The sequence below is a fragment of the Acanthopagrus latus genome, chromosome 22 (genome assembly GCF_904848185.1).
Source record: "Acanthopagrus latus isolate v.2019 chromosome 22, fAcaLat1.1, whole genome shotgun sequence".
In the NCBI taxonomy this organism is placed as follows: Eukaryota; Metazoa; Chordata; class Actinopteri; order Spariformes; family Sparidae; genus Acanthopagrus; species Acanthopagrus latus.
In genome coordinates this window covers 9805677-9818414 of record NC_051060.1, presented here as the reverse complement: position 1 = coordinate 9818414, position 12738 = coordinate 9805677, and the positions used below count along the sequence as shown (strand labels likewise).

The following is a 12738-nucleotide window of genomic DNA, read 5'->3' as shown; positions in this document are numbered from 1 at the left end:
ACTTTCATGCCTTTCACTTACTTTGAAGAATTTGATTATGTCTGAGTACATCCCCAGCCAGATAATACATGACGATGGTGCACTTTTGGGATTCATTTGGATCAATCTGTAAACACAGACACACAAGCAGTTTAATTTCCCACTGGAAGGCTCTTGTAAAGTTTTCAAAGATGATTAAAGTAAATATGATGCAATGATGCTTAATAAACTGTGTTCTAGCAGTTTTTTTTGTTCAAGTCATTAAATTAAATAAAGCTTCTAAAAATATGTTTTCAGGTCTTATGAGATCAACTAACAACAGCAACAAAAAATCTCTCATCTGTATTTGATTGATATGAAACGAAAGGAGTGCATACAAAGATGTCTCAATCGGCAAAGTTTTTGTAATGTAAAGAAAAAGTGTGTCTAGACTCGTTGGTTGTGTCCAATATGTGATTGATTACACAGCGTATAACCCACTTTATTCTTGTTACAAAATCAGCCTAATGGCTTGATCCCAAAAGCTCTGCAGCCCAAGTGGTAGTCACCTTAGTCCTGCACCTCGTATGTCTGCCATAACCCACTTTTCCCGCTGTCAAGCCAGAATCCCCGCAGAGAAAGCTTAACGGTGCATGAAAAGTCCTGAGTGTCCATTTAGCCTGCTTCTTGGTTTAACCATTAGAGCATTTTTTTTTAGCGGGAAGCTGTAGAACAGCAGTAATGGTGTGGAACAGCACTACAAGACCCAGACTAGCCTCAGGGGACGGCCTCCATGCCTCAGGCCTGTGTGTCCCACCTTTGGACCAAATCTGCCACATTATCTTATCCATTCTTGTACACTTCAGTGGTAATATTCCCCTTAAAGACTTCTTCCTTTTGCAGCTATCGCTAATATCAGTTTGGGTTTTTCATGGCCCGGATGTTCATAATGGACTTTGACTTTACGTATCTGTATTAAATCAGTTTCAGACCAGGAGCAACAGTGAGAAACAAGAAACAAGTTGCAATACCAATGTCCTGGTTCCCTCTCACCATGGGAAAGACAGGGCAGGGCTTCCTGCTCCCTCTGACACATCCGCTTTCCCAACACAGAACCCAGGACTCAAGTCTCCACCGGCCGCGTCAGTCACATTCACAGACAGTAAACCACCTGAGTGTGTACAATTCATTGGGTGCCTGTCGTTGACCATATAATGCTCACTTTCCTTATTTTATCTTCACATCCTGCTTGTTTAGTCCTCAACATATTTAAGATTTGAGACTCATGTAGGGCGACATAATCAGTCGAAAAATAGTTAGAATCTGACAAAACAGCACAGAGCTGCTATGGTCTAAATCTTGTGATGTGTGAGATAATATGACTTCTTTATCATACGATGCAGCTTTAGGTTAAGTCATCACATACTGTAATACGTTTCATTGGTTTGAAAATTACAGCAGATGTGTCATACTGTACCTGGAAAACTGTTGCCAAGGTAGCCCGGATTTGCCAAACCAGGGATCACATGTGATAAAACTGCTGTTACTGTGTAGCATCGCAAAGAAATAAGATAGTGGTGTATCTTGATAAGGGATGCTGATAGAGTGTTGGTTAGCCTGAAACATTCATCATACACTGCTGGAGTGTTTTGCCCTTCTTGTCCAGCCAAATGTTTTGTAACATGTCCTCGGAAACTGTTAGGAAAAGGGCACGCACTTAAAAAAATACTGGATTGTGGTTGGATGAACCATCTGTCTATTACGGTAAACATCATCCAATCAGAGCTGCAGTAGGAGAGCTCTACCAGCAGATCTGGTGGTAGTTAAACTTCTCCTGAAGCCAGCCAAGAAAAGAGCAAAAACATCTTTCAGTGCTTTCCTTTGCTTTTCTGTCAGTGACATAAATTCTCTCTGTTAGCTGCACTAACTTTTAGGAGCCGCCATTGTTGTTTTCAAGAGAACACTCACTTCTCTCTCTGGTCATCAAATCTGAACAAAACACACTGATGCCAGAAGTTTTTCATAGGAGTTGTTACGGTTGTAAATGCCATCAACGCGGCTGTGTGTGCGGACAGCCAATGACGTTTAATGATTACCGCATGTGCTTCAGTTTTTGGACGACTTTTACTGTCAAACATGAAATGTCGTGTAGAGAGATTAACGAGGCAGGACATGATATTCTGACCAGACATCCAACCAAATTTTGTTTAAGTGGCTTGTCCTCATTGTTTTTCCAGAGTGATTTCAGTATTCTGTTATTTTGTCAGGTTAAGCTTCAAAAGATTCTGTTTCAGATTTACAAGCCTATAACATTTGTCGACTCACTATCCTAAAGTGCTCCCTTAATTTTGGTAAGTGGTGTTTTTTCAAGGCTGATCCAGTCATGACCAGCTGCCCTCCTCGAGGCAGATTGCCATATATGCCGACAGCGATTACCAGAACAGAGATACTTATATGATGTAGGGAAACAGGAAAAGTTGTCTGATTTTATTTAAACTAGACATTTTTTGTCCCCTCTTTTCTCTTCAGTGTATCAGTGCTGATCTTCAACACCAGCTCACACTGTTTTGTCCTTGTCAAGCAGTTCCGTCCAGGTAAGTTTTTTTTACCATACAAACCATGGGGCTGCTTCAACTGTCAAATCTGCTTCACTCACTCTCTCCTTGTCAGGAGCTGGATCTAGATTGTTGTATTTCCTGTGGGCACTTTCACTAAAAAAGCAGTACATTACATTCCTTGTTTATTCTCCCGAATCTTAGTAACAATGCAGACTCATAAATAGACCGCAAGAGGCCCCGTTACAAAGCAGCCTTAACCTCCTTTGTTAGAAGTCGCCAGGGACTGTTCCACACCGCAGTGTGCTAAATTCAAGGAAGTCTGGGCATTGATATATTTATTTCCTCTTCTCTCTCATTGCCGTTGGGAAACAAATCAGTTCTTTATCTGAAAGAAATCAGTTTGTCTACAACCTAGAATGACATTTGTTTTTAAACAGGGTGTGCACCGTATTTCGGTCAGCTTGTTTATCTCAGAAAATAAATGTTAAGAGGCAAGTTCTTAGCACATGGCCAATAAAAGCTCAGTATATTCACCCAGGAAATGAATTGGCATAGATGGTAAGTTCTGCATTTCAGAAAAAAAACATTCTTCATTGTCAAAATGCTGACCACTGAGCTCCTTCTTCATCTTGGGGTAGAGGTAGTAGTTTAAAGGCGCAAACCAGGTGAATGGGGTGGATGGGGTGAAACCAGGTGAATGGGGTGAGGGCTGGACGACTTCTAGTCTGCCATTGCCACTGTGGACCCTGTGGATTTGTCTGTTTACCCAGACGGTGATGAATTTTCAATTACATGGAACAGAAAAGAGCTGCACATCTCCTTCTGTCTTAGGCCTTGAACTTAGAAGAGATGCATTAATTACAATGTTGTTAATTTTTAACGAATGGAAAATTAAATTGTATGTTCATGATAAAACACTACTACTAATGCTGGTATATCTGGGACTCTGGGACTATCCGCAACTGATTTGTGATTGGTATAAAAAAGTTTGCGGCCGATGTTCACGGAATGATGAGCACCCCCACGCAAATCAAATCCTCACAGCTGCAGTGCAGAAATTTTATGATAACAAAAGATTCATTCTCTCACTTGATTAATTGATTATTGGATCAGTTGTTTTGGCACAAAGTACAAAGTAGACACACTGTTGTAATTTCATGTACAGAAAAATATATGTTAATGTGTATATCATATAATCATAATCTTTTAAAAGCAGTTCTAGTAAAAACGGTATTTTTCTCCACAGCCGTATACATGTGCGAGTGGGAAAGGAACAAGTCGCAGCCGACTCAGTCTGCTGAAAAAACCGAAGAGGGCGCAGCCGAAGCCGCCGCTCCCACCGCCGCCGAGTCTCAGGAGGGCCAGTCGGCCTCGGAGGGGGAGAGCTCTTCTCAGTGGCCCCCGGCGTCAGCGGGTGTCACCTACGAGCTCTGTGCCGGGCTGGTGGACAAACCCGACCTCTCCCTGGAGGAGATCGCCCGGCAGGAGGTGCTTGAGGAGTGTGGCTACGATGTGCCTGCCTCTAAACTGAAGAGGATCACTTCTTACAGGTTAGTTTGTGCTGAACCTATATTAACACATACATGTGGTAGAGGCTTAAATGTACTTTACAATCACAGACCTGTCCATTCCCAACACAGAGTTTAATGACAGATATTGTCTTTTTAATATCTGCTTTAGTCATTCCCTCTGGATTTTTTGCCCCAGGCCAATTAATTTTCTGTTGTCCTATTTTGTGTCATTTTCATTTAGAATTTCTGAACCTCCTTGAGCTATGTTCTCTCAGAAATAACCTACATTTGCAGCTTTGTTTCTTTCAGCTTCTTACTTTTCTGAAATCCAATCCCAGCTAGCATGAAACCCTCAACATAAAGTGTTCCAGTGATACTCAACCAAATAATCTGGTGCGACCGAGGGGAAATCATGCATTTTAATAAGACCTGAAAATATCTGGTTGAAATTTATTTAAGAATCAAAAACATAACCTGAGGTTGGTGACAGACAGAATTATAGAGTGAGAGAAAATAATAGAAACCACAAATGCTGAGGTTATGTAAGTGAACTGGAAATGAGCATTAGAGGAACAAAGAATCTATCTTTGTCAAGATATTATTATCTCACCATAACGTGACACAGTATTTGGAAGTTCCTGGAAAAAAAACACAGTCCCACATTAAACAGCAGCACCTGGACAGCTGCGACTGACAGCTCTCATGACCGTGCTTTTGATTTGACTTGAACACCTCCTCTGGTTCTGTTGGTGTTGTCTATGAGACTTGTTTTGTGTGGGCTGCTTCCATTAAATACATAGGTATCATCTTAACCCTCATGACCCGTATGAGGGTGTATTTGACAGCAGAACAGCATGTGGTGATAGGTGGCAACCTGAGCTCATTAAGTTTCCTCAATAATACGGTTGTGAATGTATGCTTTTTTTGATACCACCATTTAAAGACAGAGCTTTACAGCTTTCCTATGTACCTCGTATCAAGTTTAGTTATGAGGGTAGTTTAGCTGTATGTTTCATCTTTTTGATAAAGCGCAAGTCAGAGCGATTAATCAGAGTTAAAACAACATATTTTTTAAACCAGGTCACTGCACTTTGCTCGTCAGATATAAAGTACATTACTTGCTTATCAGTTAACTTATCAGCCATATTGATACATAAACTGTATTCTCTTATTCTTACTGTAAACATATACATACATAAACCATATAAAAGTTCTGACGGTCCACTTTTTGTATAGCCCCCAATGTACATTCTTTGACAACAAAACGTTCACACAATGTGTTGGTGTGTTTATCTGTCCTTGTTGAAAGAAAGTGATTTAGAAAAGTAAAATAATTTGGACCACTTATCTACATTAATTAATGGGCTTCAGAACCACAGATTTATAAAAGAAAGCCTACACTACAAACTGAAAGCAAGAAATCTGAAAAATAACACGAGTGTCAACCAGACAGGTCTAAAGAAAGACACTATCATGTTTGATTAAGAGAAGTGTAGGATTGAGCCATAATAGGGGCTAAAAGTCATGATATTTTGTTTTCTGCTACACCAGTTTTCATTATTAGTGTCCTACCTTATGGAAGTGGTAACCATTTTTGTGTTTTGCATATAAGAGAAAAAAGAAATGTATAAAGAAGAAGGTACTGCTATTGCATCTGTGCTGAGATAAGGTTGTTGCGCTGTCCGTGTGGACATTTTCAGACCTAAAGAATAATTGCAAGATATGCCTAAAAATGCATCGTCTTTATTTCCCCCTCACAGGTCAGGCGTTGGCGTAACAGGTGCCAAGCAGACCATGTTTTACGCCGAGGTGTCTGACGACAACTGCGTGAGCGCAGGCGGAGGTGAGCCACGGGAGGGAGAGCTCATTGAGGTGGTCAAAGTCCCGCTGCACGAGGCCATGACGTTTGCCTACGACGAGCGTATACCCAAAACCATGGGCGTCATTTTTAGTTTCATCTGGTTCCATAATAACATGTCTCCCAAGTACAAGATCTCCACCAACGTGTAACTAGTATTAATTAACCAACTCTATTTATACCATTTATTCCAAATTCAATCAAACACTGGCCCAGCACATCCACTCCTCCCCTCATGGCTCTTCATCCTGTATTGCCTTTTTGCTTATTGGTACATGATGAAAGGTGGGCGCCTTGTCTCGTTGCCAACAGGTATCTTTAAGTTTTGTCCTGTTTACCTTTTGAATTATATGTGGTCTTAATCCTACAAACAAATTTGCCATAGCTGGTTGTCACTGGCACTTTTGTCTCTTCTTGATGATTTTCTTTTCTTTTTCGTTTATTGTGCCATCTGTTATAAATGGCTGCATATCACTGATTTCATTTGCCTGCCCTTGATTAAAGGAATACTCCACTGCTTTTGAATGTTATCTGCATTTAAGAAAAATAATATTTTGAATACGCTTGGCTGGCTGCTCACAGTCAAATTCCAACTCGTTCCAATCATTTCTACAACGCCCAGTATTCATTGCAACCAGCCATGTGGTTAGCCTGGACTTGCTAACATTTTAGCATGCTAATATTTGCACGGGAGTTCATGCAGACGTTTCTACTTGCCTGACAACGTGTGCCACAGGATTTTTGGCATCCGATACGACAATACACTTTTTCTACTGCTCATCACTTCAACCATTAAAGATATAGAGATACAGTTAAAGAACAAAACAGTGGAGTAATCCTTTAAGCCATGATCCAGTAATGCAAAAACTATGCTAGTCAATGGTGGGGCCTTGTAACGATCGAGATGTGTTTTAACCACCACTTGTTCAAGCATGCCTCAATTAATTTCTCTGACCCACAGCCTTTAAAGCAATACTTATCATATTAACCCCAGGCTAAACAATCACTCACTGGAATCAACTCTCACTCCGCTAGATAATCTTCATTAAAGTCAAACCAGTCGATACATTAGTAGACTTCTCATTCAACAATAAAAGTAGAAAAACGCGAATTAGGTACTATGTCACTTCACAGAAAAATAAGACACCAGCCACTGCACAGAGGGCCTGATTTTGGTTTTAAGTGTGTTGTTGTTCTCAAGCACAATCCTGCAGTGAGTTTGTCAGTGACTGAAATCCATTTGATATGGAGAGTAGTTTTCATTTTGTTTTAAATCTTCTTTGTAGAGACAAACGGGAGAGAAAAAAACAAATAGGAGAGAAGACAGTATTAAAGGCTAAATAATTAAATGAACATGATAACACACATGTTAAAGTTACATTGTGAACACATTAATGCAGGTTTAGGAGCATATTTAAAAAACTTAAATCATCTGAAAAAAAGATTGCCTTCGATCATAATTCATTTTGGAGGTTCTGTGTCGTAAAAACTTTAAACTCATAAACACACAAACCTAATCTCACAAAGTGAATCTCAACAGCAGTTTGCCAAAATCTCAGGTCCAAATAGTCAAACTGTTGGCCAAATTCAGAGTGGATCTCTGGATGTGATGACGACCAGCATGTTATTATTATATTTCAAAATCACTTGCAGCTTAAAATCAACAAAGTTCTTACTGTTCTTAAAATAGTGTAGTATTTTTTTCATTATAAAGGGCTGGTACTTCATTTACTAATTAATATGTGAAAAGGAAGATATTCCCCTACCTTATAGTTTTCTTGAAAATATGCAAGACCCGCAGCAAGTATAATGCTGTTTTTAGAAAATTACCACTCACTTAAAACAAACAACACATCTCATTATACATTAAGGGAACTACACTGCAGATTTTCAGCTACGCAAGCCTGAGAGTTCAGCTCGTCCTCTTGACTTCTCCTGGAGAGTATTGCAGTTTTAAGATATATGTGTAGTGAAATTTCAGTTTAAAAAGACCGTCCAGCATAAGTTTGTGGGGTCTTTTTGACTACTATGAAAAAGTTCTGTATTATTTGTGAGTTTTAAGTGCAGTCTCCACTTTGAACAAACTCAGATGTTGAAATCATGAAAAAATAAAAAGAACAAACTCTATTCCCCCATAAAACAACTTATCATTTATGTATTTGACTTTAGTTGAGGTTAGTACGAGCATCAGTCCTGGATTTATTTTTATTCTTTAAGGTTTAAGGAGCTAGAAGAATAACTGACAATCAAATGTCAACATTTGTCTTCTTTTGTCCATAAAACCTTGTGTTTTTTGGTCTTTTAGGTTTATGTCCTTGTTTTTAATGTCCTCATACTGAATCTTACAGCAGTTCTCAGAAGCCCCTTTTCCACCAACATGGAACCAGTTCTGTTCTGGAGTATTTTGACCAAAATTGGATCAGTTTGGAACCAGAAAAGTTGGTTCCCAGCTGGATAAAGCTGCAACGATAACTTGATTAATCAATTGAAAGAAAAGTAGCTGCAAACAAAAATAACAACATTTGCTGGTTTTAGCTTTTTATATGTCAGGATGTACTACTTTTCTTGTCATATACTATAGTAAATGATGAGTCTTTCGGTTTTAGACGGTTTGATAGACTACATGATTAATCGTTGTAATATAATCAGTGGATTAATCAATGATTGATGCAGCCCTACAGCTGCGACCAAAAAAGAGTTTTTCCTCAACGCAAAGTGTGAACATGTCAAGTGTACAGTTTGTTGTGCATTAAGCGACACCCTCTGATGGTGACACATACTTGATTACCATCATTCTGCTCAAAACAGTTGGATATGCAGGCTGGCTCTCAAGATGGCACCAAGGTTCTAAAAATCTTGAGCAGTATCAGTTCAGGAACCAGAGCTATTTTGGTGGAAAAGGGGTCTCAGAAAAGACATAATTCGTATCTGCACAAACAAACCAAGTCAAGAGAATTTTAATCAACCAGACTAGATATCTTTGGTTTCACACACAGAGTCAAATATGTGTGGAGTGATTTCCACCCAGACTGTATTGTAATATATGCAGAACCTTTAAGCCATATTGATCTCCCTCTATGCCCAATCATGGAGCTACTTTGTTCAAAGATCATTCCCTGATGTAGGATTGTATAGTTTGCTGGAACTGCTTGAATTATACCGATTTTTGTTTTGAAAGATAAATCAAGTTTGCTAAATTGACTGATGTTCTCTCAAAGGAGCAACCGAACCTGATTAATAACACATTAGATCAGATTCTCTCTCTTGCGTTGTTGCTACGAAGCGTACATCTGGATGCAACATTTCACATGCGTACAGGATGTGTCTAAAGATACAGTCCTAGTTTAATATCAAGACACTTTGGAGAAACTGTGAAAATGCACCTTTGGAAAACCTTGAAATGACCACCAGACAATGAGACATGTAGAGTAAACTGACAGCACAAACAGGTCTTTTAAAAGATATATTTTCGACTAATTACTATATCAGAAAGTCATTTATTTGGCACCTTATCCTCATCAGATCAGTGGCCTCATTCCCTCCCTATATCCTCCACTTCCAGCCTTGTGCCAATCTTGAGCTTTCAGTTGAATAAAATCCAAATACATCTCAACTCTTGAGAGAAGTTTATTGGAGAACCTCTCAGAAAGATAACCAGTGGTGTTCACAGTTTTCCACCGTCTTGTTCTTATCTAGCATGAGAAGAACCCATCATAAGAAATAATGAGGGTCACTTTTGTTTTGGAAGGACGTATTGGAGAATAATTAGCCATAATCATTCCAAAGCTGATGGAAGAAGAAATTCCTCTGTAATCAACACAAATCTCAGTTTGATGAAATGAGGCCGACTGCTTCTGATTTGGCTCGACGTAAAATGTGACAAAATGAAGCTATTTTAACTTTGAAGGTCAGTCTGTAACTTTATGTGTCTGTCAAATGTGGAGAACTGCTACGTGACTTCTCTTTTGGCAATTTTTTTTTTTCTTTTGAGGGAAGTTGTTATTAAAACACGAGGCTTTTCTTTGCCTTTTTGATAGGCTTGTCATTGTGGGTGGCATGAGCCAGCAAGCCAACGCCAGTGCATATTTCTCCACACGTTTCCTCCAACTGTTATCTGAGATTGGAGCTCGTTTTGTGAACATCACCGAGGGCGAACGGTTGCCTTAATGACTGACACATTGAAAACAAAAATGACATTTATAGAAACAGATAGCAGCTGCAAGTGGGAGGGAACAACTCTTAACATCTAACCATGCTGTGAGTTGAACCCAATTGTTACAGAGAATTTGGTTGCCAAAAGAAACTCAAGCACTTCAGGTTCAGCTGGTTCAGCCTGCGTCTCCATATGAGCGTTAAGTAAATGATGGAAGTTTTTATTTGAGGTCTGTTTATGTTTGTTCAGCCTGCGGAGTCAAAACTCAAAGTCAACATGTTGATCTATTATCGGACCCGTAGTCTATTTTATTCTCGGTTATTTTAGGGGTTTCCAAACATTGTATGCCAAGGACCCACACAAAAGACCCACATCAGACTGTAGACCAACAGTTTGAGAGGATAACTTCGTCTCTCAGAATCTTATTATTTTTCAGTTTGAAGACTGTAAAAAGAAAAATAGTCTTCATAGTCAGTCATTGATCACATTTGGATCACTATACATAACAATCAGTCAAAACAGCCAACCGTGTTTCTCCCCTTCCTACTTCCAAATGTGATAAAAGTTATAATACTGTAATTCTCATTTTACTAGGGGACCCCAACAGCCCACTCAAGGACCCCAGACAGCAACTGTTATAAGCTATTCATAAGTAATGGATACGTTTTATAATGGTGTTTCGTTTCAATTTCATGTGTGTTTTTTCTTTGTGTAAATTGCTCAAATCTGAGTTTGAAGCCAAACATAGTGTTGACTTTACTCTGAAGGAAGCCATATAACAGTAAGGAACACTGGTGATTGTTCTTTAGTGCTCTTGGAGGGACTTAAGGGAGAGGTTTGACATTTCGGAAGATGTGGAATATTTCCTTTTTTTCCTGAGAGTTAGCCAAGAAAATAGACTCCTAACTCTTGTGTCTGTATGCTAAATATAAAGCAACAATCAGCAACTGGCTTACTTAGCTTAGCATGACGACTCAAAACACGAAGAGGTTAACAAAATATACCTACCAGCATCTCTAAAGCTCACCAACTAACAAGTTTATCCTGTTTTTTTTTAATAACTCCATCAATTGAAGTGTACAAACATAAAAAGTTTTTCAGGGTGTTCATATCTATTTCTTGGTCAGGACCAGGAACCTCCTGGATCATGGCCCGGTTGCCATTGAAACTGCTCCTGGCCAAAAACGCCCAGTGAAAGATAACATTCTTCCTTTACACTTTGGTTTTTGTACTGAGTAAACAAACAAAACATAGGGTGCTAATGTGAGCTTTATATTTGGCTAGCAGTTTTCCTCTGTTTGCAGTCTTTGTGCTAAGCTAAGCTAACTAGTTGTAGGCTGTAACTCCATATTTACTGTAGAATCTTCCCATTTAACTTAATGTAGTAAATCAGCATATTTCCCAAAATCTCAAACTTTTCCTTTAAGTGACCCACCGCGACAAGCCTGATCTGCCGTTCTACGACGAAAGTAAACACACAGTGACAGTCCAGAGTGAGGTTGCAGACTGTGCCACTGGTAAGCCATATGCTTCTTCTAATAAGAATAACAAATATTTGAGGTAAGTAAATGGTATAATTCACACTTGCCTATGCTGGATATTAACCATTAGCCCGGCATTGGACATTTCTACCTCCATCACTCAGGCACATGAAGAAAATATATTGTGTCCATTTGCTTTCTTCTGAGACGCTGACATATCAAATTCTCAGCAAACATGTCAGAAAAGTCAAAACTCAGTGGTCCTCTGGGACAGAATACTTAATTCATCAGTACCAGACTTTTATAGATGTACCCCCATGGCTATGCTGTAGTTACTTCTTCAACTGTGATTGTTTTTTTGTTTTTCTTCTGTTTGTGCACTGTTTGACAATTTCTTACTGTAAATTAAAATGATCATGAGCTGAGCAACAGTTAATCATGAACATGTTTTTAAAGGTGCTATGTGTAGTATTCTCTAATTAAAGGTGTGTTACTGTTAAAATTATAACTTCGACCACGGATGTGACAGTTCAAACATTACCTCTGGTGATTTGCTCAATATTCATGTGTTTCATTAAACATTTAGTGATTCTTGATTTGCTCACGAGTCCTGGAAACAGGACTTTTGATTTTGGAGAAGTCGGTCACTTTTGCTTCTTTATTGGCAGCTGCTGCTGGCTGAATCTTCAGAAGCAAAAGGTGGGGAAATAATCAGACTTGCTTCTGTTAAGCCTTTCATTGTGACGATAATGTGTAGCACATATGTTATTCTATTAGTAGTGAGATATTTAGTGAAGATCCTACACATAATACCTTTAAGTGGAAGAAGTATTAGAATTTTTCTCATGGTAAAGACATAAAAGAAATTTGTCCAATTGTGATTTTTTTTTTCTTCTGGTGTCTTACACTGAATTTTTGTTTTAAAAAAAAGTTTTCTGGGAAAAAAGAAAAGTGCAAACATGAACATTGCAGTTTTACGAACTTATCATGTATTTTATGCTTTATTATAAAAGTGTATACTCATTGTGGGCAGTGTTTTAATTAATGTTTCAATTTTGTTAATTTATTACCTAAATGTTAAAATATTTAACTTTTAAAATATGACACTTGGTACAAACATACAATATATATTTAAATATGATACTTTGCATGTGCACTAACTGTGTTGAATTAAACTGCATTAAGTTGAAATAAAATGGGTTTGATGCCCAAAATGTCA

General features: G+C 38.7%; 1 protein-coding gene across 2 annotated transcripts in view; it reads left to right on the top strand.

Moving 5' to 3' along the window:
- The window catches only part of nudt14 (nudix (nucleoside diphosphate linked moiety X)-type motif 14), a 26727-nt gene extending 13989 nt beyond the window's left edge, over positions 1–12738 (top strand). The window contains exons 3-6 of one of the 2 annotated variants that reach the window (XM_037087007.1): positions 2488–2552; positions 3763–4066; positions 5788–5870; positions 10633–12738. In XM_037087007.1, coding sequence (XP_036942902.1) covers positions 2488–2552; positions 3763–4066; positions 5788–5870; positions 10633–10679 — 499 coding nt within the window. In that variant the 3' untranslated portion in view covers positions 10680–12738. Of the gene's footprint in view, positions 1–2487; positions 2553–3762; positions 4067–5787 lie in introns of both variants that reach the window. The other variant, XM_037087006.1, reaches the window with a different exon arrangement.